Raw genomic sequence first — 22,155 nt, forward strand, 5'->3', positions numbered from 1 at the left:
CAGCGAGACAAAGACGTACATGAAACATCGGGACAATGGAGAAACATATGGACAGCGAGACAAAGACGTACATGAAACATCGAGACAATGTAGAAACATATGGACAGCGAGACAAAGACGTACATGAAACATCGGGACAATGGAGAAACATATGGACAGCGAGACAAAGACGTACATGAAACATCGGGACAATGGAGAAACATGTGGACAGCGAGACAAAGACGTACATGAAACATCGGGACAATGGAGAAACATGTGGACAGCGAGACAAAGACGTACATGAAACATCGGGACAATGGAGAAACATATGGACAGCGAGACAAAGACGTACATGAAACATCGGGACAATGGAGAAACATGTGGACAGCGAGACAAAGACGTACATGAAACATCGGGACAATGGAGAAACATATGGACTGTTGTTGCTTTAACCAGACATTGAAATCGCGCGAATTAGTTGTGTCGTTCTGTGAACATAATCGCAGACCAGCTGTCAATTGTCAGCAGCCTATTGTATCAAACAAGCCTCGCCTTAAGTAAACACGGAAACCTATTGCTCCCCCCCCCCTATATACCAAACTGTATATTTTAACTGGAAACGATTAGGCCTAGGTGTTGTCTTTTATACGCCCAATTGTTGTACACGAGGTAACATATGGTCACATATAGTTTAAAATGTTTTTACACAGAACACTTCATTAACTAATCTTCCGCTGAAAATTTAAATAGTTCGAAAACAGTTCCACCCAACCATTTGTCTTGAAATTTATGGACATACTTTTTAAAAATTGTCAATACACCGTCCCGGTTCTCAAACTATCAATTCATGGTCAAGGTTCTAAAATGGTCAATTCATCGTCAAGGTTTAAAATTGTCAATTTATCTTCAATGTTTAAAATTGTCAATTTATCGTCAATGTTTAAAATTGTCAATTCACCGTCAAGGTTTAAAATTGTCAATTCACCGTCAAGGTTTAAAATTGTCAATTCACCGTCAAGGTTTAAAATTGTCAATTCACCATCAAGGTTTAAAATTGTCAATTCATCGTCAATGTTTAAAATTGCCAATTCACCGTCAAGGTTTAAACTTGTCAATTCATCGTCAAGGTTTAAAATTGTCAATTCATCGTCAAGGTTTAAAATTGTCAATTCATCGTCAATGTTTAAAATTGTCAATTCACCGTCAAGGTTTAAAATTGTCAATTCACCGTCAAGGTTTAAAATTGTCAATTCACCGTCAAGGTTTAAAATTGTCAATTCACCATCAAGGTTTAAAATTGTCAATTCATCGTCAATGTTTAAAATTGTCAATTCACCGTCAAGGTTTAAAATTGTCAATTCACCATCAAGGTTTAAAATTGTCAATTCACCGTCAAGGTTTAAAATTGTCAATTCATAGTCAAGGTTTAAAATTGTCAATTCATCGTCAATGTTTAAAATTGTCAATTCATCGTCAAGGTTTAAAATTGTCAATTCACCGTCAAGGTTTAAAATTGTCAATTCACCATCAAGGTTTAAAATTGTCAATTCACCGTCAAGGTTTAAAATTGTCAATTCATCGTCAAGGTTTAAAATTGTCAATTCACCGTCAAGGTTTACAATTGTCAATTCACCGTCAAGGTTTAAAATTGTCAATTCGTCGTCAATGTTTAAAATTGTCAATTCACCGTCAAGGTTTTTAAATTGACACATGGGTCAGGTACCCATCAGAGCTGGGTGTGCTCAATGACGTCCTACAGACTCAAGTTTCTGATCCATCTACAGAGGCCCCACTACAGAAATAGTCTTAGTATAATCGCCGTGGTTGGTCCCCTGTATATTTTAATGTTACATCACCCCATGTTACAGTTTCATTTCCGTAGCTTCACCTTTAGTTTTTTGTTTATTTGGACAATGGCAGTAGTGTGTTAGAGCATAGCTAGAGGGCGGCGGGCGTCTAAGACGTTGTTTAAAACAGGAAGTTTATGATCGTTTTTATGTCGCCCAGAGTCTGAGTAGTGTGTCTCTCTATAGCCAATGATCGTTTTTATGTCGCCCAGAGTCTGAGTAGTGTGTCTCTCTATAGCCAATGATCGTTTTTATGTCGCCCAGAGTCTGAGTAGTGTGTCTCTCTATAGCCAATGATCGTTTTTATGTCGCCCAGAGTCTGAGTAGTGTGTCTCTCTATAGCCAATGATAGTTTTTATCTCGCCCAGAGTCTGAGTAGTGTGTCTCTCTATAACCAGGTTTTTAATTCAGCTCACACGTCAACACACGCACGCACGTTCACGTGTTTGTGGCTTAGAGGCGATGCTGGGGTTTGTGGTGTTGTGGATATGTGGACAGATCTCTAAGCATTTGTTTCAGGTTGTCCGTTGTCCCTAATCCACACAAAGATCAACTCCCCACCTGTATGTCACATTTTTGTTACATGTGTTATATGAAATGTTCACGCGCACGAAAGTCTTGTGTTGTCAAATCCCAGGGTTTGTGTCCACAGGGTGACCCTAGTCTACCCAACAATAACTATAACTTGTGTTAGGAAAATCAAAGTGTCTTATCGCTGACTACCTTGCCCCTTCACATGCTGCGGTCTGAGAAACACAACACTACTTCATCTGCTTAATGAACAATCTGTTTTGAAATGGTAGTAAATATTCTTTTGAAGATGGCCTTTGTCCATGGCCAACTAATTTCTGTGAAGATGTGCACAAGGCCTTTGTCCATGGCCCCAACCAACATGGTTTAGACACGCCAGCTGGTGTACGAGTATCACTGACTAGGAACCCCTGACGCTATGGATTACGTAACACACAAACGCACTTTGCAGTCCCAGCCCCACTCCAATCCCTCCCGCCGTAAAACAATCAGATAATTGAGGTCACTGTGTTGGATATAAATAGAACGAAATGTCAACACTATCGTCACGTGTTTAAAAAAATATATGGTGGTTGTTATCAGATAAACAATTGTATTTCCTGAGCAGCTGACAGTAAAGGTACACGGGCAATTTCTATACAAAACAAATGCTTTACCCAACCTAGTCAGTAGTCCACTAACCAACACTAAACGTAATCCTGTGTTTTTTACCCATTATAACGACATTGTAAGTTTTGATGATTCGTCTTAGTTGCGGTAGGGTCGTCATAGTACATTGCTTGCGGTTGCTATAGAAACCAATCAGTTTCTACCATGCATCTCTTCGCCCATAGAAGAAAATCTCCCGCCCCCCCCCCCCCCGAACGAGATGGGATCTATATAGAAAGTATATACTTTTACCAGTGTCGCCCCCCCCCCCCCCAAGATAAAAAAAGTCTAAAAGAAACACTGCACTAAATGCTCAAAACTACGTGTGAAAAGCGACCTTGGAAACGACAGACTAATTACGAAGTATGGATCTCTTGAAATGCTTTCAATCAATATAAAACCAATGTTGCAAATGCTACGGGATAATAAATGGATACATTATATCACCACGCCACTTTTGTTTTTATGTTCCAGCGAATTGATTACTTAGTGAAATTAACAAAAGTGGCGATTGACGCGTTTGTGTGGTGTCGGTTGCAGCTAGTTTGTCTAGTGCTTCCGTTTAGTGGCAGTTTAATTAAATGATTGGTGGTAGTTAGAATAAGTGATTGGTGGTAGTGTAGTTACATTTGAGTGATTGGTAGTAGTGTAGTTAGATGAAGTGATTGGTGGTAGTTTAGTTAGAATAAGTATAGAGGGGAACTACCATGATACCCAGTGTGAAGAGAATTGTTGCATTAAACTTAAGAAAAAATAGAAAATAAAACACATATTTAGTAATCTTTATTAAACATTTGGGGGGACGGGGCCGACGACAATAGTACAAGGGGCAGCAACTCGTACAAATGCTTTTAGTTTTAAGTTTACTTTAAAACACTAACAGCCTCTGCTTTATATTGGTCTACAAGTGTCTTCGACATGCAGATGGAATATTAGTAATTATGTGTCTTTCATACATCTCTTAAATAATTTACTGATCACAGGCAATTTTATTTTTAAATGCATTCTTTTTTTAAAATGAAGGTAAAAAGGCTACAATGAAAAATTGATTAGATTCAGCCAATTAAAATGAATAAGGGGAGTTAACAAAAAATATTTTAAAGTGCTTTTTTCTTATGTACATGGCAATGTGTATACTGATAAAAAATTCTTTTACTATTTGATTAACAGTATCAATTAAATTTATAATGAGAGATAAGATAATAAAAAAATGTCCATCCCTTTGATAGTTGGAGATTTTACATCATCATACTCTGGATTATCTCCCTGTAGTTATTTTAAATGGGGTAAGAGATTAGCATTTAAATTGTTAGACTTCTCTTTCAACTTTAGCAGCTACAATGTGACAAAATATTATTTGGGTATTAAAATATGGCAGTCAATTAAAATGTGAACAAAATTGTTTTTTGAATATGATTTGGCAGTAAATATATGACAAAATAATTTGAGGTGAAATAATTAAAAAAGAGCTCACCATGCTTCCTAAAGACAGTGTCTTTAGGAAGCATGTAAACAAAGTGTGAGAAATGACATGTAAATAATGTTTACAAGTACAGTTACACTGACAAAAATCTTTACTCTGTAGATAATAAATTCAAAACAGAAACATTCAAATTTTAAAATAAATAAAGTAATTGATTAAAATAAAATCTTTTTAGTGCACATTCCTTTACCCAAACAACGGAATTAGTCAAATTGGAAACAACTTAGTGGATCTCCTGACAGATCTAAATGTAATGGAAAGCTCTGTAGTAATAACTTTACAATTCTTTGACATATCTACACCAGTTAAAACTTGTTTTTTACATTCATCAAACAACAAGATTAATTAACAAACAAATCGTAAAACAAGAAACATTTTAAAATTGTTGGTCAATCTGGAAATGGAAAATTTTGTTTTTTTTCTGCATAATTTTGATTTGTAGCGGTATTGCATGTATTGTATTTTAAATAATACTCCCATATCTTATTTTACATAAAGCTACTAATCTCAAAATATCTGTTTACATAAGATTAATCAAGTTCTAAATAGCTGTTAACATTTGATAAATCAAGTTCTCTCTAGCTGTTAATGTATGATCCATCAAGTTCTCTCTAACTAGATGAAACTTCAAGTTGTCTTGAACTAACTGTTAATTTATGGCCAATGTAGTTCAACCATCAATGTAAAAAAAAAAAAACCCACCTTATCCAACAGTAATGGCTAAAACAAGATTGTCTACTTTTTTTTGGGCCATACAATTAATTTTTCAACTTGTACCTACAATTTTCAACTTTCAGGGGAAGATTTATGTATAGCCCGTAAACATTCAGCTTTTAGCCCAGCGACAATCTAAATAAAAAACACAATCAATAAATTTATGGACACTTTTATCAACTTTTCCCCATTTGATTAATTCTCAAAATTTTACAGCAGTTTAAAAAAACAAACCTCAATTACAATGAGCAATAAAGTGTTGAAAAACAAATGTACAACAGAAATCAAGTAAATACATAAAGGTTAATAAATAGAATATTATTTCACAACATAAAGAAAGAGAAAAAGCCACTTCTTTAATTGTGATGATACATTATATTATGACTAATATGACACTTTTCCATATTTTTTTTTTATGGTTGATCAAGCAAAGAAAAGCAAAATTATCCTGATAAAAGTTTTAATTAAACGCATGCTTCCATGTGAATTAAAAAGTAACATTCTATTGCCTACTGCTAAAAAATTCCCTGCATCAAGTTATACGTGAAGAACTAGAAAACCATGATAAAATGACTACCAAGCCTGTACTGTTAAAAAACTTATTCAAATCTAACGTTAAAAAAAACTGCTTTTATTTCCATACTTCCACTGATCTAACATTTTCTATTTTCACGTATTTTAAGTTACATGGCCGATTTCTAACCAACACTAGATACCCAGATTTTTTATTATCATAGAAGCCACTTGTTGAAATATTCATCGGCAACTGCCACATCTTTGGCATAGCAATCACTGGTGACAGTGTGCTCAGAGCAGACACTCCAGCCTTCATCTTTCTCCTCCTCCAGTTTCTCCGGGATCTGGTTGGGCACCATCAGCCAGTCAGAGAGGTCAGAGGTCACACACTTCACGTCTGCCGGCTTCGGAGATTTCAGCTGGAGCCATTTGTTGGAATCATCTTTGTCTGCAGAAACTTCTGGTGGACAAGATGGGGTCTGGGTAGACTTGGTCAACCACATTGAGTTACTGGCATCGGGTATATGCTTGAAAAAATTTTCAACAGCCTCCTCAGCTTTTGTTACAGATTTTGATGAAGGTTTGTAGAGCCATTCTTGTAGCAATAATTCTGTTGGGTTAGGGGCCGGGGATGAGTCTAGTAGACTCTCAGCTGAGACTTTGGCAGGATTTGGCAGGTGAACAGGTTTCACCTCAACCTGACCTGGTCCAGTCTTAAGAGCACTAGAAGGCTGGGCCAGCCACTTGGCTGTATCCTCCTGAACTCCCACTTTCTTCTCTGTTAATTCACTTTTCTTCAAACCATTTGAATGGTTCTAAAGAAAATGATAAAATAAATCTTTTTTATAAAAAACACTTAGAAAAAAAAAACACTTGAAAATAATAAAACAACTGTATTAGTTCTAAAAAAACGTAAGCAAAAAAAACAACAAAAAAAAAAAAAAACAATCACCTGGTCCTTAAGCCAGAACTTTTGGTCTGTGGGGATGTGTGAGAAAAAATCTCTGGCAGCAGTTTGTTGTTTGCAGGGTCCTCTGGAGCGTAGCCATGTGGAGGTATCTTTACTGATGTGGGCAAACATGTCTCTGTGCTTCAGGTCCTCAAGGCTTGTCACTTGGTTACAGAAATGCTGGAGCCACACCTACAGACAACAGTTGAAACTTATATTCATCTGGTGACAGACTCTAATACAAACTAAAAAAAAATAATAAAAAAAAACAAATAAATTCACTAAGTTTTAATACATAAAATAGTAATAATTAAAACTACTGCACATCTTGATCTCACTATTAAAATTACTCTTTCATAAGTGTAACAACCGCCATGCCATGAGAAAAAGTAATCACTGATAAGTAGGATGTATGAGGGGGTGGGGGTTGTAATTTGGCAACACATCTAAAAGGAAATTAAAATAGAGAGTCTTATGGATAATGTCAAATTATAGTTAAAACTAGATCGATGTGGGCTGAAAATATAAGCTATCAAAAAGTCAAATATTATATTATGATATTAAATGTATATGACCAAATAATGCACTGAGAAAATAGTTTAAGTAAACAGTAAAAAGCTATTGAGCTAAATAGCTTGGTGAATGACAAGATTTCTGGTAATTATTTTTCTCAAAATTTCAGAATTCCATAACATTCTGAAAATTTAGGAGGCTGTGGACATAATGTGTTTACCTTGTTGTCAGTGGGTATATGTTTGAAGACATCGCTTGTGAATTTTGGGCTCATCAGGCTCTTTGGATGAATCCAGACTTTGAGATTGTCATCCACTGAACTTGTTACTTTGGCAGGAACCTTGCTGGTGTTTATCTCACCAAAAACTTAAAATCAAATAATGAAAAACTGATCAGGTTTCATTCAGACTCAAGATCAGATTTTGTCAATAGTAGTTTTAAAACTATAATGAAACCAAGGGACATAACCAATGATAAAATAAGATTACACTTCAACCAAACTCATTGTTAAAATACTGTTATTCTATCTTAACTGTTTCTTTTTAAAACTTTAATGTGAGGAAGGGCTGAACCTCGTTACCTTTTTGATTGCAAGAGTTGTCTATGATCTCAAAATCATGCTCCTCCTCTAAGTCTGTGTGTTGCTTGATGCTACTCAGCCAGTTGTTGAGGCTGCAGGAGCTACCAGGAGTTGAGTGGCAGGACAGGCCTACAGTAGGGGCATCTCCAGCTTTGTTGAGAGTGCTGGGCCTTGTGGCAGGCAAGGACTTCATGTTGCTCTCTGGTTCAGCTTTGGGCAGCTTCTTCTGAAGCCAATCCTCAACACGAGTTGACAGCTTGGGTATATTTACATTAATCTGCTGCATGTGAAGAAATTCATACTATTTTTAATTTACTATTACTTTTTGTACGAAAATACAACTACGCAAAATAGATAAAACTGGACATACGCCGTTTTATTAAATAGATAATATATGCCTTGTAAATAGTTTAATAAATTCTAGTGCTGGAGTGTAAGCATTGTAAAATTTGATTGCATCACAAGGCATTGATGGAAATATAAGGCGAGGTTTAAAATTTCTTCCCTGCAATTATAAATGGAATGAAAAAAAGTTGTGTAACTCACACAAGAGGCTGGTGCACACTGTGACCTTTTGATTTCCTCAACAGTTTTGTAAAAGACATGATGGTCTACATCTTCATACTCCTCTACATGACGGGGCAAACTTGCTGAAGGGTTTCCTGGGTCATCAAATGCTGTAATTAATGGCAGGCCATTGGCATCAACTCTACCATAGTTCATAATAGAATCTCTCAGCTCAACATGATCTGCTCTAAAGGAAATGTAGGGGGTTTCCTCTGGTGAAAGTTCCACTCTGTTTAATCTATAACAAAATAAAAAAATATAACAATTCACTGTATTATTTTAAATGACTTGTGAGTGAGTATGGGGAAAATAATGTTTGTAATTTATATATTTGTAGTTAATCATAATATAACAAAGTCTGTTAGTGTATTTTACAAAGTATTACTTTTGCGTTAATTAAAGAGAAAACAGCTGTTTTTTTTTAAAAAACTTATTTGAAAAGATGGTTACCCTGTTCACAGTTTCAGATATTGTTATCAACTGTTGGGGGTGATGGCAGTTATCATTAAATTAAAAGTAGAGTACAAAAAATAGGATCATTAAATAATTACTACTTTGCGAAATATCACTTACAACCCAACACTGTTGCTTCTTCATTCTAGTGTTGAAAGGGAACGGATTCCCTCCAACACAATTTACTATAATGCGTCAAATAGGCCTTAGACACAGATTTCAGTCTGCTTTTCTTTTTAGATTTGCTTCCATAGTCTTTGTCCAACCAAGAACAAGCTACAGCAGCTGCTTTCCCCAGCTATCAAGCCTAATCTGCCAAGGAAAAGTGTTGCAAAATCTTACTTTTTCAATGTATCTGCCAACTGTCTTTCTGATGCTGTATCTTCTTGTACCATTGACAGCCCAGTCTTCAGCACACCTAGGGCTTGATTCAGTCTTGCCTGTTGCTGCTGTAGGGTCTCCTCTTTGACACTCAGTACATTATCAACCTGACTCAGTAAACTCACTTCTCGAACACGCAGACATTCTAAATTTCTACTCACACTTGCATGAATTTTGGCTTTGATCTATAATAAAAACAAACAAGAAGCTCATAGATGATTCTGAGTATTTTCTAATATCAATGTATCATTATATATTATTAATTATTCTGACATGCAAAGATATTAAAGAATATAAGGTTTATTAAGACAGTAAATTAATTAATAAAGTTAATTCTTTAAATTAATAAAACATCTACAGTAAATATGTTTGAGCTAGCTACAAAATTTCAACAAAAGAAGAAAAAATCCAACCACTTACATCTGAGGCATTTCTGTTGAGATGTTTTTTAACAGAGTCCAGTCTTTTAATAGCACTCTCCAGCTGCAGAACCCTGTCTTTTGCCTCATTCATTGCCATAGTAACGCAAGTATTACAAGACTTGTTAGACACCAACAAGGACTTGCAGTTACTAGAAACAAGATCTAGTGAGACCTAACAATGAACAGAAAAAAAATTAGGCTTTCAAGGAAACAAAATTAAATTATTGTGTGTTCAGCACTATCAAAAGTATTAAAAATAACAAATGAGCCAAATTTAATATTTGATATATTTAATTTAATATATGATCAAGTTTTTTATAATCATACAGAATTATAGATCTAATAGAGTTAGAGATATATTTTAATATCACTGCACATTATTTTGAAACATGCAATGAATGGGTCTTTCAAGAGTCCAACCAATATTTTAATAACCACCTACTAAATTAAAATTCTAAATTATTAGGCCTACTACTAGATCTAGATCTAACTAAGTCAGTGGGAAGAAATAAATAAAATATTATAATTATTAGTAATATTATTAGGCCTATAGATAGACTATGTCACTTATATAGTAATATATAGGTCTAGCTAGAGTCTAGGCCTACTGACTACTGCCTATAGTCTATAGTCTATACGGTAATCTATCGTTTTGGGTACGTAAAATCGCCCGCGGCTATTAATGTACGAAAAAGTTACCTCATTGTCAAGGCTTTAGTAGAAGTATATTGTGATATATTTGTGTCAAATATTATAGATAAATGAATAATAAACCTAAATCAATGGCTAAATATATCAATATATGCCAGAAATTAACTTTAAACAGCAGTGTTTGCGAGCAAGATTTGCTATATAAACAGCAGCCATTTGTAAAATAGAGTGACTTCCGCCTGTCTCGCGCTATATCCGCTATAAAAAAAAACTTAAACAAGATGGCTGCTATAGTAAATGAGCATGGTTGCATCTGTTGGAAACATCGCTAGTCTTCATTTATTACTGAAAAGTTTTAATTCAATTGTTTAAAAACAGGTACATAAATGAAAGAAGGAAACATTTTTGTATTTTTCAAAACATAAATCCTCCTCAAAATGTGAAATAATTATTAAAATTTAAGGAGTCACCTGTTTTTCACATTACTAGTCGCGGGCGATTTTACGTACCCAAAACGATAGATTACCGTCTATACTTAACTAATACTCTATACTATTAATTAGTTATTTAGTATTATAATATTATAGGCCTATATTGTATTAAATAGTATTAAGTATTAACTAAGAAGCAAAAGTGTTTAGGGAGAAAAGACTGAAATTTATTCTATTCTGATGAGTGATGAGTTAAGAATTCTAAATTTCTAGAAAATCTAGAAGAATAGACTTGACTACTTGACTAAGTTGACTTGACTACTCTCTACTGACTACTGACTAGCCCTAGACTCTAGACATAAGAAAAACTTAAAAACCTATTCTTCTAATGATGAATTATTCGTATGGTGACTTACTTTAAAATAAACTGGCTTATATTTAGAGATGTATCTAGATCTAGATAATAAAATAGATATAAACTCTCAAGCTCTAAGGAAATGTGTGTACTTTTAATCCATCAGTCAGGAGAAGACTTCAGATCTCAATAAAGACTAAAGACCTTCAGAAAGGAAGTGACATACTCACGACCTATTTCTATGCGAACGATGACCCAGCCCTAGTTTTTCAAGGTCGCTCGGCTTTGTCACGTCACTACAACATGCACCTCACTGTGTGGATCTCTCACATGTATCCAATGTAGTGAATCTAGACCTAGATTCTCGATATTACTTAAAACAATGGTTAACGAGTTAATTTATTATAAACAAGATACATTAAGTTATTAAGTAATAAAAATAGTTGAAACTAGATCTAGATCTAGTTCAAATGATGATATCGAAAAAATTATAAAGTGGCCCTACTAAACTAACTGATCTAGATCTAGGATCTATGAACTTTGCTGTGTGAAAATGTGAGGGCTGTGGCTATTCCAGGTCTTAAAAATAAAAACCTATAAATTTATAAAAGGAAGAAAAACAAAACCGGAGAGAGACCGAATTAAGCAGTTTTGACGTTAGGCCTAATGCCGAGCTTATAAGCCCCCCCCTACCCCGCCTCCCTGAAGCACGCCCATCGCTCGCCCTACACATCCCCGAACCAAAATATAAAAGAAATATATATTCTTTGAAAAGAAAACATAGAGGCCTACTCTAAATTTCAAGTGAACGCCCCAGAGAAAAAAAAATTAAAAATGTCTGAAAGAAAAACTGCACATATGGAAAGAACAAATTTCGATAAAAAATCTTTTAGAAAAAAAGTTTAGTTAAAGGAACAAAATGGCGTCGATGTAGACGGTTGCTAGGTAAGCGAGACTTACAACCTCTGATTTACATTAATAATACAAAAGTCTTCTTAAGTCTTAAGTTAAATAAATAGGCCTAATAGTCGAAAATAATTTAATAGCACTATATTCTAAATAATATTTTATTTTCAGTAGGCCTAGATCTAGATGGTAACTAAACAAAATTTAAAGTAGAAAAACTTTTTCAAAAATTGAAAAATCATAGGCCTATGGGCACTATATGGCCTATTGTTTTGCCTATTCATAATTAATAATTATTATAATTAATAATGGACACAAGCGAGAAAAGTCTCAAAGGTATTTGAGAGGTGCATAAATTAATTTAAAATTCTTGCACGGCGTAGTTACAATTAATATGGTTATAAAATCCTGTCTGTCTGGTTTTTTTCGGACTTTACTAAAGATTGGACGTATTTGATGTTTTTAATATTTTCGGTAACTAAATAAAAATTTAAAAAAAAGCAAAAACAATTTGGTTTTCACGTGTAATGGCGACATAAACAATGGCATCCCGCTATTGGATAGGCCGACAAAAATTTTATTGTACACATTGTAAGCTAAAAATAGAAAACTAGGTCATGGGGTTTTTAATTTGCATTGTTATTTAAAAACTTGATCTGCAAAGTTTTGTAAACAAATAGTTATCGATCACTAAGTTACTGTACAGCCAATCAATATTTGTCTTACGAAAGTGAAACATCCGGTTATAACTTAGGCTTGATGAAAATAAATAGAAATGTAGCCTTAAACTCAACAAATTATTTTCTAGTTCTCTGGATTTGCAACTTTTATAGCATTTATTCTAAAAATATAAAATTTCTAAATTAATTTTAGGCTTAAGTTTTTTTTTTTAAATTTTTTTTTTACGGTCTAAATCTAAAAAGCACGTTTTTATTCCATGACAACAACACTATGGAAGGAATCTCGTCAACTCGCTTGTCTCCATTAATTCATGAGCAAAAATCAAAATAAATAAAATAATTTAGATCTAGATCTAGTTTCTTTTCTTTTGTTTAGGCTACAGATCATTTATCCTATAAATTGAAAACAAAAATGGATAAACATAGGCCCTCTAAGTATGAACTCTAAACTGGGTTTAGAAAAAGTTAAAGTTTTAAACAAAGTTTCACTTTTAAAAGACAAACAGTGATCGGCTCTGCACTTACTCTACAGTGACTATATACTACACTACTACAGTGACAATATTCTGAAAACCCTACTTCATAACAATATTAAAAAGTTATAGTAATTGTACTAATAATAATACTAATAATAGATCTACTAGTTTTGACTCAAAACTTTGCGGTTATGATTTTTAAATAAAATTCTTTTTTTTTTATAACCACTTGACCTAGTTCAGCAGTGTTTGTTGTCATTTTCAGTGATAAAATGAACATAAACAAATTGTTTTTGGCCTTTTTAAAATTTTTGTTTGGTTACCTAAAATATTAAAAACATCAATCCAATCTTTAGTGAAGTCCAACAAAAATCAAACAGATTTTTATAACCTTATTTATTTTAGTAACATCATACATGATTTAAAAATAATTAATGGGCCTTTCGAATAATTTTGAGGCTATTCTTGGTTGGGTCTATTGATTCAATTTTATTAGTGACACCTTCACCTTCAGGTTCTTCTCCCCCTTATTTAGAACAGTGCCTTTCATTATTGTTTTAAATAGGCCATCTCAGCTTTCAAGGCCTTGTGAACTTATTTCATTTTTAAACACAAGTAAACTTATGGAACTTATGACTATTTTACTGAAAAAATATTTTGTTGAACATGCCATGTATTGAAGCAGATTATGTTTGTTATCTTTAGCATCAGTGTGATTGCCATGGTTAACATAAGCCCTACTAGTAGTGTATTTGTTGTAAATTCATTTTTGTTTTAAAAACATTTAAATAAATAATTAATTTTTTTGTAGATTGACTTCAAGACAACTGTATTAACCATGGGTGTATACAGTAGTAGTTTTGTAATTGAACCAAGTTCTGAGCTTGCTGTTTGTGGCTTCTCTCATCCCAGTAAAGCCAATTGGGTTACAGCACATGCTATAGCCACAGAATGTAAGTTAAAAAGTTATACAGAAATTCATTCAAGAAATTAACAAAATTATTTTTGTTTAAAAAATATTTGAGATTATTGTAGAACAAATGTAAGACTTTTTTATGGTAATTTCTTTTTTTTTTTACCGACAGTAAGTATTGCAGAAGTTGAAAGGCTATGGCTGAGATTCCAGCAAATGGGTGCAAATAAAGATGGTTTCTTAACACAAGAAACTCTTGCCTCTTCCAAACTTAATTCAGATGTTTTTATAAAAAATGTAAGTTTAATTCAAATGACTGACAAAAATAAAATTAAAACTTTCAAATAGCTGAGAAGCTATTATGATAGGCTTACTTTTGGTCAACTAAGTAGCCTTAGAATTATTGATTCATACCTTAATAATACATACAGTATTTTAATAGAAGCTTAGTTAGCTACCTCTAAGGGAAGGCATGGTCGGGCAGGAGAGCATGTGATTGTTTACTCCAAAAGTCCCAAGTTTGAACACCGAGATAGTGTAGAGAATTCCAAAATCAAACAACTGCTGCCTTGTATTTTGTTCTTGGATGGGAAGAAAATGCTGAAAAAAAAAACAGGCTGAAAACAGAGTCAACTGGCCGTATGGTCATTCCATTTTGACACGTAAACACTTCATTGTGTTGGAGGAAATTCCGTCCAACATAAACATAAAGAATGGAGAAGAAGAAAATGCCTTGAACTTTATAACCTGTCAGTAATATAATCAGATATCTAATTATTTAAAAAAAAAACAGTTTTGTTGCAAAAATAAGACTTTAAAATAAAAATGTAAGTTTTGTTTTAGTTAAAGTTCTTTTAAAAAGCATAAAGCTATTAACATGTGACATTCCTAATACTATCTGTTAGTTATAGTAATTGTTTTAAAATACTACATCAGGAATTTTCATTGATGCTCAAAGTTAAAGCTATTGAGCACAAATTTACTTTTAGTAGCTTAATAAAGCCCAAACAACAATGTCAGTAACTTGCCTTGTTACAGCAAAACATTTTTTTTGATAGATTTTAAAATACTTCAAAAGCTCAGATGGAAAAATTTCCTTTGAATCCTTCCTGAGAGCACTAAAATGGTCTGAGAGCCAGGAACTTGAAGTTAAAGCCAAAGGTAAATCAATATATTGTAACAAAGCTATGTCAAGACTCAATCAAGCTGGTATTTAAATTATTACCAGTATTTTTAAAAATGAAAATATTAATTCTAGGAAAATTTAATCATCAGTCGTTTATGTTAAGTGATTAGACAATGACAGTAATTTATTATTAAAGTATGTTATAATGTATTACAGCATTTTAGATTTTAAACATAGAAATTTTTTTAAGGTAGGCTTACATAAAAATATTTGCAATAGTTAAATCAGACCCCAAGAAACTTCAGATGCGTTTTTCTCAAAACTACATTTTGAGAGATAGAACAAGATAATACTGGGGGGACGATATATGTATACAGTTTTGTTAGATATATATCTGTTTACATTTTTTTTCCAGCAATTTTTCAGATGTTGAACAGTGGCAATCCTATTCCCAGAGATATCTTCCAGAAAATTCTGAGCAAGGTCTATTCTACAGAAAGTGAAGTGAGATAGCACTCAGACTCTAAGATTGTGAAATAGTGTTATATGAAAACATTCATCTTCTAAGAAATAAAAAAATATATTGATACTTAAGAAAGTTTTTATAAATCAACTTATTTTAATTTTTTTTTAATCTTTAAAATGCAGCTCTATTAGTATATCTTAAAAATATAAAAGGAGAAATATCTTTTTTAATCTTTATATTTTTCAGTATGAAATATACAGAATAACAGATATTTTATATAACTCTTTGGACAGCTCAAAGAAAGGTTTGTAGTTTGCTTTGATTTAATTGAAATGACATATGTGTAAAACTTTCTTGAGATGATGAGGTATATGAAATAACCACCTATATTTTATTTTCAGGTCTCATAGATGAAAAGGACTTTGTGAAGGCTGTATTAGGTCTACCTCGACCAAAGGCGCAAAACATTCTCAGTTTCCATATTTTGTCAGATCATATGAGAGATAATGTGCACAAGAATTTGCCAGAGGTAGATGCAAAAATTAAGCAAACAATTTCTAAAATATTCACTTCTTAATTATGCAATATTTTGTGTATGTTTCATAATAAAATCATCATTTCAATAACTATGTATTTAAGATGAATGTTTAAAAATACAATGAAATCAACCTATTCATTATGTGGTTTGACTATGATGTGTTTAATAATATTGTACCATATTTTTAACAGAAAGAAATGAAGTTTTGTTAGTTAATTATATTTTCTCTGAACTTAAGTTTATCATTAGTTAGACCTAACCACAAGTTTGTACAAAATCTGTTGACTCATTGACAGTTCAGTAGCCAGGCAGCTTTCTACACCCCCAGCCCCCAAGTGTCGCAGATACCATCAGACAACATCCTGAGGGAGGTGGCTGAGAAGATTCACAGGTCAAATTGATTTTTTCATACTTTTAGTTATAAATCAGTGTTTAAACTTTGAGTGGTGTTTTGTAATAACTCTACTACTTATATATTTGAACATTTAAAATTTAAATGCATTCCAAAAAATAAATGCATTTTCTTGAGTAGGCCTACTTACATTTACTTTCAGTTAATGATCTTTTGTTTTTAGAAATCTCATTAGTAGGACAACTTATTAAATATACATTTGGTTGTGAATAGATAAGCCACTTAACAGGAATTGATAGTATTTTAGTAAACATTAACTCATTCACCACAAAATATTTTGCACTCATTTTCTATTATATATGATGAGTTGATAAAATGATATTTACGCCTACATATAATTTATTATTTGAATGTTGTATTTAACAGGAAAGATTGGGAACTTGTAGCCAACAGACTGAGTTTTTTCTCAGAGGACATTGAACACATCAAGATAAATAACCCAAACAGCTCATTTAATCAGGTTGGTTCATATTTTAAAATTCAACACTGCATAATCTTTTAAGTTGTTATTGATTATTTCTAGAACTAGTAAATTACTAGCAACATTGAATAATCCGAGGTTACAGAAATTTGATTGTGTATTATACATGACATTTCTTTTCAGTATTAAATTTTGTATGCTGATAAAGGTTTGTTTAAAGTGTAATCTGTGCTCAACAGAAATGGAACAATTGTTATTGTATTCAATTTTTATATGATGATAGTTATAAAAAAGTCAGGGACCACATAAAAACACATATAACAATTGTTGTTTGGGTTGTACACAATGTCTTTAGGCAGGGGTTTAACTTGTATCTAACATTGTGGGGGGGGGGGGGGGATAAGAGGAGGAGTTGTATGCACTCTATCCTAATGTGGTGTTCACTGTATACAAACAATGGGTGTTCTGTGTATCCTAACATTGGCTTTTTCTTTGAATAAGTATTTCTCTATATAAACCATATCTAACTGGCTAATCTTGACTGTCTCTCTTGTCCCAGGCTTACAGGATGTTGCTAGACTGGAAACACAGGGAAGGTGAGAATGCTAAGGGTAGCGTGTTGGAAAAGATTCTGCGCAATGCTGGAATGATAGAAGCATCTCTCCTGTTAGCACCATGAATTTTTAATGTGATCAATTTGAAATTAGTGTTTGCATTTCTAGCTATGTATATATACTAAATCATTAATATTATATAAAAAATAAAAAATATATTTGTAAGAAAAGTATCTTCATAATCATATCTTGTTTAAATATTATATTGTATTTATATGGCTAAAGTTGCCCTGAGAAACATTGGAAGGCATGCCCAAAGAAGTCAAATCTTTTTTGTTTTTTTTATGTTGGTGCAGGCCCTGTTGATGCTGATCATGCCAATTCTAGAATGGCAATCTCTGCCCAATCACAGATCATTGTGGTTGGTACCATTTGGGCAGGCTTTATTCTTCTTCACATCTCAGAGGCAACCCCCAGCTGTTTTACCTTCAGCCATGAGTGTGTCTGTCTGCTTGGCCTGTGTCCACACTATTCTGTCTTGGGCCAGTTGCTTCCACATGTGTTCAGATATGTCTGTTGACCACAGGACCAGTTTGCAGACACCTCTGTAATTCAGGGGAGGGCGTCCTTTGATAAAATCTCACAGAGAGGATGTCTTTTGGTACTAGGCCGGCAGGCGTGTGGCAGACAAGACCCAGCCAACAGTCTTTGTGTTGGCATTCCCTGCACGCTTATGGATTGGGTTTGTTTAGTACATGTTGGTGTGAGCAGGGCTTGCGCTCAGAGGCGTGGCGAGGGGGGCGGGGGTGCGGACCGCACCGGGTGACACCATATAGGGGGTTGACACCAAGGCAAAAAATAGCAAAATATATAGAGAAAAATGATAATTCCACTTAATTAAGTGATTAATTAGAGTGTTAAATAGTCTTTTAAGAGGTGCAAATCGAAAGTTTGATGAGGAGGGGTGCAAATCGGAAGTTTGAGGGGGAGGGTGCAAATCGAAAATTCAAAGTTTGGCCTCTGGGGGGTGACACCATTAAGTGCCGCACCGGGTGACACCCGACCTTGCTACGCCACTGCTTGCGCTACCTATTAAGTAAACTAGGCGGTCGCCTAGGGCGCATCCCTAGGTTCTTGAAGTGTTAAAATGTCGTATTTTTTATTTGGCTGTTGTCGTGTAGTTGAAGGTCTAGTGGAATCTGATTGGTAGTAGAGAAATGAGAATATAGTAGATGAAGTATTGTTCTGGGGTCCGGAAGTATCGAGCCTTGCAGTATTAAGGTATCGATGTGTGTTAAATGTTAATGTGTAATAATAGGTACAGTGAAATCGTTGTAGATTTGGGGTATCGTTTGTAGAGCTTGGTAAAGTTAAGTTAAGCGAGTTGGTGTCATAGTTCTGGAGCATCGAGTCTAGCTATGTGTTGTGAATGTAGTAGAGTATATCCAGTAGTCGAGTTTATCGTAAGTTAGATGATTTCAATTCAGGATGGAAAACACTACAAAGAAAGCTAGGCGTTCTCTAGCTGAAAAAATCTTTAGTTTTTTAGGAATCTATATTACCACTCTTAACTCATTCTATACCAGGGGGTTTTCCACCTCCTGACCTCATTATTTCGTGACCCATTTTTAAAAAAATACACAGCCCTCACCTGCTTAAACAATTATAGCTCCTATGTTTTTCTAACCAGATTTATGTATTAAACATCAAAATGAACACAAATGAATTTTCTATAGTACTAAATGAAGATAATTGAGGGTTATATTAAAGAAAGTAGGTTTTTTACATGTTAAAATGACTTGTTAGTGTAACAACACATAAAAAATAAAAAATATTTCCAACTTACATAATCACAGGTCACCAACCACTTACCTAAACTTTGTGAAACTTACACATTTTGTTGGTTATCCATATATACACAACATACCCAAATGTCAAAGAAAACACTTGTAAAATAAAAAAGTTATGCACAAAAAACTAATAAAATTAAAAAGCTGAAAACAGGACATTTTCTTTTTACAACTAGCATACTAAGATTTATAGTTACTCTTAGTATGCCAAATTCTAAAACAGGGCTCCTTACAAAAAAAATGGTTGACCAGGACAATCTGCACATACATTTCTGGTTCTTTTGCAAGCACCTGGTTTACTACAGACCTGACAAATACGGTCTTTATTGGCCGACTTAAGAATATGTATTTTAGCGGCTAGCCGAATGATTGGATTACTATTATATAATATAGGCTGGAATTTATAACTGACCGTAAACTTTGTTTTTCAATTTATATTCTTTTTTTAAAATATTTAATCATTAATTATAGCAATATCTTAAAAAGTTATCCGTATTTGATTTTTTTGAAAGGCATCCCTTTATTTAGGGGATCCAAAATATGGGCATAAGTACTAGACCTAGATGTTAGAACCAATATGCTTAGACCAGGGGTCGGCAACCTGCGGCTCGCGAGCCGCATGCGGCTCTTTTGATATCAAGATGCGGCTCTCCAGCTCCTTGAACAAATACTAATAATCTTAATAAAAACATAAAATATTTGAAATAAAAAAAATGTTAGTGGCTCTTTAAAACCAGGGAAATTTTGAAAATTGTAACTTTTGGCTCTTCCGCTTCAAAAGGTTGCCGACCCCTGGCTTAAACCGTTGCAGCAATTAAATGTATGTCATCAAAATTGACTAGTATGTTATAATAAAGCTGTCATGTTTAGGCTTTCAAACAAAATTTAAGAAATCAATGAGTAAAATATATTCTTTTGACACGGTTACATTAGCTAATATAAAAGATTTTTTATAATTATTACCTAATGAAATTTAGAACGTTTTATTGTTTTTCAAGCATGTCTTAGTTACACATGGTTACTTAGCTATTCTTGAGAAAGCTATTTCCCTTGAATGAAATTTTGGTCTCTGTATTTCCAAAATGGGAGATAATTCATTGCTTAACTTTACATTCATTTCAAATTCCTGCACCTTAGGTTGACCGCTTACTTATAAATACACCTTTAAGTTAGTATTTGCTATTGTAAAAATTATATAGAGCAGAAGTTCTAAACAAAATAGTTTGGTAGTTGTTTTTTTAGCATTATCAAGTTGAAAAACAAATACATTAGTAGCTGTTGTAGATTGCAATACCTAATGGCTAATGTAGTAGACATACATTATGAGATAATGCAACAAATGCGTATAAAATCGTCTTAGTCGCAAATTAATCATATAATTAATTAAGTGTCTTTTTCATAGTTTTCACCCTCTCCTAAAGGATTCATATATAACAATTGTAGGCTGAAATCTATAACATTTATAACATTTTATTTTTCAAAAAAAAATTAAAAAAATCGTTACATAATCACACAATATAGACTATAGACATATGACAATTATAACTAAAGACAGTCAAGCTTAAAACAGGTAAGTTCCGTTGTGGAACTCACCTTTGGAGGCCTGCAGAGAGCCAAGCACTACAAGAACTGTGTTTTTTTCCCAAATGTTTTTTTTCCAGATTTTTTTTCTCCGGGGGAGGCAAGTAAAATTTGATTTTGATGTCTACTTATAACGTGTATGCAATTGATAATAAATTAATATGTCACTTTTAATTTATTGTTTTCTTATTCATATGTTTTATACATATGTTTTAGTAATTGATTTGTGTTGAGGACGGTAGACATTCTCGCGTGCCCCACCCCCACCCCCCGAAGAGATGCATGAAAGAAACTCTGAAGGTGTGCCAGAAACAGGTCTTTAGACTTGTTAACAGTTCAACAAAATGTCCTATTGTCCTACACAATGTCATATAATTATTTAATTAAATAATAGGTTCAGAATTGTTAAGGCAAATTATCGTTTTCATTTTGTTTAATTTGGAAAAAAAAGTATAATTGTTTAGATGAAATTAAAACCACCTCGGCATACAAGAAAGAAGAAAGTAATTTGATTGTAGCGGAAACCAAGAACAAACGAGGGGAGTCCATAGAAACGAAAGTGGCCACAAAATCAAGCAAGCCTTACAAGGGAGCTAACTATCACGGACCGAGCCGAAGAAATCAGTTGTCGGCAGTTACGGGGCTTTTTTTCATTTCCTTTCACTTACTCCTCACTGCCTTGTACGGAGCGGTCAACCGTTTCCAATCAAGCGAGGGGAGAAATTCAATTAAGAATTGTTTTTGGCACGAGGCGTAGGCACGAAAGCTTTCTGAGTTTAAGGAGGGTTGGTGGCAGGGGCGGAACTACAGTGCCGCCAGACCCCGCAATGCGGGGGGGGGGGGGGGGGGCCCAGGCCGATTGGGGGCGCAAAAATCCTGGCTAAATTATACTTTTTTTTTAAAAATTTAAATAAAAAAAATTAGGTGGATGTCGAGTTATACACACGCTGTTGTCGGCAAAATTCTTTTGAAAAAACATCAATTGCGCGAGAGACCGCTAGATATTAAGACGGCATTTTGAGACCATCCCAAATTTGGTTACTGATGGATAAAATCACATTGGTGCTTTGTTGTCCCTTTTAAGTTCCTTTCTCAGACCTCCCCTCCCGCTCTTAGCCTTACAAGAAGCGAATAGATAGCGCCTCAACAACTAAGCTGGCTCATATCGGTGGTAGTGTAGACAAACTAGCGCTCCAACAACAACGCTGGCTC

The 22,155-nt window shown here is 33.9% G+C and overlaps 2 protein-coding genes across 5 annotated transcripts; one reads left to right on the forward strand and one right to left on the reverse strand.

Annotated features, from left to right (window-relative positions):
• Nucleotides 1–3,786: 3,786 nt before the first annotated feature.
• On the reverse strand, nt 3,787–11,222 carry LOC131929424 (uncharacterized). Of its 2 annotated transcripts, none has more exons than XM_059285615.1 (8): nt 11,082–11,222; nt 9,582–9,755; nt 9,123–9,346; nt 8,307–8,565; nt 7,761–8,040; nt 7,401–7,546; nt 6,671–6,859; nt 3,787–6,533 (listed from the first exon to the last, which is right to left on the reverse strand). In XM_059285615.1, the coding sequence occupies exons 2-8, from the start codon at nt 9,678–9,680 to the stop codon at nt 5,934–5,936; spliced, it is 1,797 nt and encodes a 598-aa protein (XP_059141598.1). In that variant the 5' UTR covers nt 9,681–9,755; nt 11,082–11,222; the 3' UTR covers nt 3,787–5,933. The 2 variants fall into 2 exon arrangements, with proteins under 2 accessions (XP_059141598.1, XP_059141599.1); XM_059285616.1 differs by having other exon boundaries at nt 11,173–11,196.
• A 68-nt stretch (nt 11,223–11,290) lies between these two features.
• On the forward strand, nt 11,291–17,732 carry LOC131929425 (ankyrin-3). 3 transcript variants are annotated; one of them, XM_059285620.1, is made up of 10 exons: nt 11,291–11,337; nt 13,894–14,035; nt 14,168–14,292; nt 15,054–15,156; nt 15,537–15,625; nt 15,834–15,891; nt 15,989–16,116; nt 16,422–16,516; nt 16,904–16,997; nt 17,518–17,732. In XM_059285620.1, exons 2-10 carry the CDS (start codon nt 13,921–13,923, stop codon nt 17,635–17,637), a joined length of 927 nt encoding a protein of 308 aa, XP_059141603.1. In that variant the 5' UTR covers nt 11,291–11,337; nt 13,894–13,920; the 3' UTR covers nt 17,638–17,732. The 3 variants fall into 3 exon arrangements, with proteins under 3 accessions (XP_059141603.1, XP_059141600.1, XP_059141601.1); XM_059285617.1 differs by having other exon boundaries at nt 11,318–11,405; XM_059285618.1 differs by lacking the exon at nt 11,291–11,337 and adding an exon at nt 11,805–11,965.
• The last annotated feature ends 4,423 nt before the right edge of the window (nt 17,733–22,155 follow it).

Source organism: Physella acuta, unplaced genomic scaffold, assembly GCF_028476545.2.
Source record: "Physella acuta isolate Inbredline_101_S28 unplaced genomic scaffold, ASM2847654v3 ptg001627l, whole genome shotgun sequence".
NCBI lineage: Eukaryota > Metazoa > Mollusca > Gastropoda > Physidae > Physella > Physella acuta.

Coding starts and splice junctions, on each gene's coding strand:
- LOC131929425 (XM_059285617.1), top strand. Junction 14,293..15,053: donor CAGATGTTTTTATAAAAAAT/GTAAGTTTAATT, acceptor TTTTTTTGATAG/ATTTTAAAATACTTCAAAAG. Junction 16,117..16,421: donor TGCACAAGAATTTGCCAGAG/GTAGATGCAAAA, acceptor ACTCATTGACAG/TTCAGTAGCCAGGCAGCTTT.
- LOC131929424 (XM_059285615.1), bottom strand. CDS start 9,680: ATGGCAATGAATGAGGCAAAAGACAGGGTTCTGCAGCTGGAGAGTGCT. Junction 8,041..8,306: donor AGTGTGCACCAGCCTCTTGT/GTGAGTTACACA, acceptor CTTCACATGCAG/CAGATTAATGTAAATATACC. Junction 6,534..6,670: donor AGTTCTGGCTTAAGGACCAG/GTGATTGTTTTT, acceptor CATTTTCTTTAG/AACCATTCAAATGGTTTGAA.